General features: G+C 32.3%; 1 protein-coding gene across 3 annotated transcripts in view; it reads left to right on the top strand.

Annotated features, from left to right (window-relative positions):
- HDAC11 (Histone deacetylase 11) overlaps positions 1 to 5,000 on the top strand; it is a 19,824-nt gene that overhangs the window by 952 nt on the left and 13,872 nt on the right. For all 3 annotated transcript variants that reach the window (XM_070131945.1, XM_070131944.1, XM_027351311.2), the window contains exons 2-5: positions 2,934 to 2,994; positions 3,940 to 4,078; positions 4,293 to 4,403; positions 4,773 to 4,864. In XM_070131945.1, the coding sequence (XP_069988046.1) occupies positions 2,934 to 2,994; positions 3,940 to 4,078; positions 4,293 to 4,403; positions 4,773 to 4,864 (403 nt within the window). The remainder of the gene's footprint in view (positions 1 to 2,933; positions 2,995 to 3,939; positions 4,079 to 4,292; positions 4,404 to 4,772; positions 4,865 to 5,000) is intronic.

Genomic DNA, 5,000 nt, shown 5'->3' with positions numbered 1-5,000 from the left:
GTAGAGTTAATACAAGTAATAGCTATAACTTGGGAACTCAGTACTCTGATGGCTACCATGGGTGTCTACTAACATTTCCTAAAATTATTATATTTATTAGGTCATCAACATTCCTTTTGCCTTAAGACATACCACAAGTTGCATGTTTTTTTATTCTGGGACTTGTTCTAAAGAATATATAATACATCAGAAGACAATAATTTGTATGTTTAACTTCTTGGTCAAGTGAAAGAAACAGTATTAGTATTTATCTATATGATACTGTAAATGTAAACCACACAATTTACATCTGCAATATAGAGAATTTGAACATTAAATTCTGCTATATGAAGTATATTTGCATGAAATTGCCTGTGTTGGATTATATGGATAGATGTATATGCAAAATATCAGTATATAATGCTTGAGCTTTCAGTTTCAGTTCTTTGGATGTTATGAATATTTATACATTGATGCTGTATATAATAGGATTATATGTTACTCAGTCATCGTCAGTCATTTATTCGAGTTTGAAAATATGTTATAGCTTATTTTTAAAGAATGTTATACAATGGTGGAATGGCAGTTGTGTGTTTTATCTTTCTTCTTCTTCTTCTTCTTCTTCTTCTCCTACTCCTTCTCCTCCTCCTCCTCCTCCTCCTCCTCCTCCTCCTCCTCCTCTTCCTCTTCCTCCTCCTCCTCCTCTTCCTCCTCCTCCTCCTCCTCCTCCTCCTCCTCCTCCTCCTCCTCCTTTCTTCTTTCTTCTTTCTTCTTTAAGTTATATCTCTGATAGAATGTGTAAAGTAACTAAAGCTAAAAGTGAATGGAAATTCAACTTTATTTTGTGTAATATTATGGTCATTTTTGTATTTGGAAAAGAGGACAGTTTATCACTTGCATAGGACTAACCAATGATTCCTTCCTCTTATTTTCTTCTTCCTTTTTTTCTTCTTCTTTTTCTTTGTTGTTCAGTTTATTTGAACAAAGCATAATTCATTTGATATTTTGATATTTTGCTGGTGTCAATAATGTGATTTTTCTAGGGAATGTGGGAGACATTGTAATTCCATGTAAATAAATTTATTCCTTGGGATTTTTTTTTCTTTCTTTCTTTCTGAGATCCTTGAAAAAATAAACATACTCCAGTGTGACTAATAGGCTTTAAAGTATTGCAGATAGTTGCAATTTTTGTTGATGTTTACAAGAAGCCAGTGCCTTTTACTTCAGGTGCTTCAGGGAAGACTAACAAAGTACTAGCAAGTGTAATCTGGCAGAATAAAGCATGTAGACCTTCCTAGCCACTTTTCATTAAATGATGAACCAATCCAAGTTTTTTTTCTCCAAAATTGTGTCAGACCACTTTCAACTTCACTTCAAGAATGTTGGTGATCCATCACTGATCACCAAATTTCTTCTGCATATAGAGAAAAGGTAGCCTTTATGATTAAGAAAGAAATTCTGTTTAGAAAGGCACTTTAGATGCCTTGTAAACATCTACCAACAGTATCAATGAAGATTAAAAAAACACTTCAGAATTCAATAGTTCTTGATAATCTTGACAAAGCTAGGCTACCTACCATCAGTAGTCTACCTATAGCAAAACAGTCTTTCCCTGAAAAATCATAAATGCTATATTTATTTCATTATTCTCATCTTCCTCTTTCTTATTCCTTTGCTTTTTAGTAAGTATGCAAAATACATTCCTCCTGAATAGGCTATTCAGAACTGGACTGCATCAAATGTGGCTGTGATTTTCATGCATCAAGCAGGCAGGCAAAGGTCAACAAACCTCACAATTTCTATATCCTGGCACAAAAGGGTTAGAAGGTCCCTTGGTTGACAGAGAGGTCTTCTAGTTCTAACTTGCCAGAATGTAGGTCTGGAGACCAGGGCAATCACAAATAATAATTTATCTTGGAATACATGGATGTAATATGCCAAGTAGTCTAGTACTTATTATTACTTTGCTGGACCATACCAACAAATTTTGACATTGATTATTTTGTAAATGCATTACATATAAAACTTGTCTAATAATAAAACTAGAACACACAGAACTTACTTCAAAATTTATTTCTCTTTATAGATGAAGTGTGTCAAAAAGATCATAACAGAAAGCACCAGTAGACATACTAGGACACCAGGGGTCACTAATAACCATAATACTGCTGTCCATCATGAATCAAAACAGAAAGTGAAACAGTTTTCAGTTTTTCTTAACATTTGGTAACTTTCACCTGGGTTGGAGGACAACAATTAAAAGTATTTCAGCATATAGGTAGTACTGATAAAGGAGACCTTTATCTTACTCGGTCCTTACTTTATTGTTTACTGTACAATTTTTGAAAGTTGAAACTGCGGTAGTGTAAAGTAAAGTAACAATCATACTGCAAATCCATATAGTTATGCCTGTTTTTATACTGATATATATCCCACAGCCAACCATTTGCTGCACCCATCATGCCTGCAGTACAAATTATTTTTTTGTAAATTCTCTCTTGCTGTGTGATTGTTATATGTTTCTCTCTAGCTGGATGATGTTATAGGCTTAGAGGGTTGAAGATTTTGTGTTGTAAATATATATGATAAAGTTTAGTGGCTATTATAGAGAGAGAACTAGAAAAGAATCATGAAGCATCATGTTATCAATATGACATTCTATTGGCATCTTTTTGTTTACTTTTTCTTCTAAGAGTTCTTGAGATCATGCTATGGCTATATTATCTTTTTAATTTTATTGAAGAATATGTATGGTTTTCCTTGTTTTCTGATAGTTTTCCCTTTTCTGTTCATGTGCATTTTTTTGTGTTACTTTCACAACTTTTTCTTCCTTCTCCTTTTGTGTGTGATTCTGACATTAGCACTCATTAATTTTAGAATTATATTTCTGTTGATGGTTTCATCCCAGTTATCCCAATTATTCTCACAATAATTATATATCATTTATATTACAGGCAGAATGGCATCTGTAAGCCCAGAAGACAACACAGACAATAATGCAATGCCAAAAGAACTGTAAGTGTCCAGTTCTTTGTATTTGCCATCTGGATATTTTATTACTCACAGTATAATGAGAAATTTCAAGATAGTCTTTGTGCTCAGAAAAAAAGATGCTCAGTAAGCATGTCCTTCAATTATATTTATGTAGTTCAAGGACTTTTTTGTCAGCCTTTAAATATTAAGTATAATAGTATAAGAAACAAGAGTTGATTATTTTTATATTAACTCAAGTAAGCCACACAACAAGTATAAATTGTATAATAAATTGTATTATATATTATATAATAAAGGATCAAGTAGAAATATTCTATTGAAGTTTTTAATTATGTATGTATCTATCAGTTTTGGCAGTTGTATTCCTTGGTAGATATGATAAAATTATGCTCCTGGAAAATATGATTGGTAAAAATTTTAATTGTCCACAGATTGTTTTGTTAGCTTTTTGTGTAACATAACAGTAGTCTAATGATTCTTGTACAGTCTGTCTGTCTATCTGTCTTTTTTCTCCCTCTTTCATTTTCTTTTCTTTTTTTGCTTCCCCCTCAAATATGCATTGTAGAAAGTTATCAAGTTGTCTTGCCAAGCACAGAAGAACCTAAGTACATAGCTAACCCAATTCATCATGCTCAGGAGACAGTGGTTTAAAAAAAAGAAAGAAAAAAAAATCAGTATATATAGTCTATACAGCACAGTCTCCTATAGTTCATGGCAGATTTTCAGCCAATGTAAGACATTTTTAAAAATCTAATTTTTCCATTATTTGCACATATCTTGAGGTTTGCTTTATTATACTGGGGACTAAAAGAAGGGAACATAGATACAAACTGTTTTGGAAATTAGCCTTACCATCTCTAGTAAATATTCATTTTTGTTTGCTCAAGAATTACATTCCATTAAGCATGATTTATATCATAATTATTTTCCAAACTGTTTAACAACCTTAATTGACATGTGTTCCAGGGCTGCTGAAAGCAAGCTGTATGTGGATGTGGGTATGGAATGCATACCCATTGTCTATCGGGATGAGTACAACATACGTTTGCTTGGCATGGAAAAACTGCACCCATTTGATGCTGGAAAATGGGGAAATGTTGTGAAAGTATGTTAAATTTGTGTTGACTTGTACAATGTTTTAAATGTCACAGATATTTAGATGAAAGTAAAAATGTATTAGATATTAGATAGCATTATTATGAAGTTTCATATTTGCTTAGCTTGCTTATGAGATTAGATATTGGGTATTCTTTTAAGACAGAAGGAAGAAGTATATTGTGTTACAACCACAGAAATTTAAACCTTTCTTTTATTTTCAGTATTTGAAAAAGAAGAAATTGCTGAAAGATTTGAAATTAGTGTGCCCAAATGAAGCCACAGAGACTGACTTACGTTTTGTACATACAGCATCATATCTTAGAAGTCTGAAGGTATGACATAAATGTCAAGTTTCAGATAAGTACAAGTACATTCAGTCATCTCTGGAGAAATACTAATCTAATAGGATTTATTAAGGAATGTCTATATTACATTCATACTAAAGGAGTTTCCTTTTGTCATGCCAAGCATGTTTCATTATTACCACCCAGCATACTGTTATTATCGTAAATCTAGATAATTTCTTTCAATGCAGGTTTTGTATGGTACATTTAATACACAACCATATAGTTTTAAAGATCAGAATGTATTGAAAAAAAAATTTGAGCAGTGATTATAATGCATAGTGCAAAATGCTGTGTTTAATCCCCCTATATGTGTTTCAGCAAGATGCCTTTTCAATCCCTCTATTTCAATTTCAGTGGAGTGTAAATGTTGCAAAAATTACAGAGGTGGCTCCAGTAGCACTTTTACCAAATATGGTTGTGCAGAAAAAAGTATTGAAACCATTCAGGTAAGTTGTTAAGATCGATATCTTGTAATATTAGCAATGTCCTCCATTTTGCTGTATTTAGAAGATTCATGTTGAAAAAATATATTTTTTTTTACTTGCATTCTCATACCATGAGAATGCAAAGCATAAAATGCTC

The sequence above is a fragment of the Penaeus vannamei genome, chromosome 17 (genome assembly GCF_042767895.1).
Source record: "Penaeus vannamei isolate JL-2024 chromosome 17, ASM4276789v1, whole genome shotgun sequence".
NCBI classification, from domain to species: domain Eukaryota; kingdom Metazoa; phylum Arthropoda; class Malacostraca; order Decapoda; family Penaeidae; genus Penaeus; species Penaeus vannamei.
Note: the sequence above shows the minus strand (reverse complement) of the source record. Positions and strands in the feature narration are given on the sequence as shown.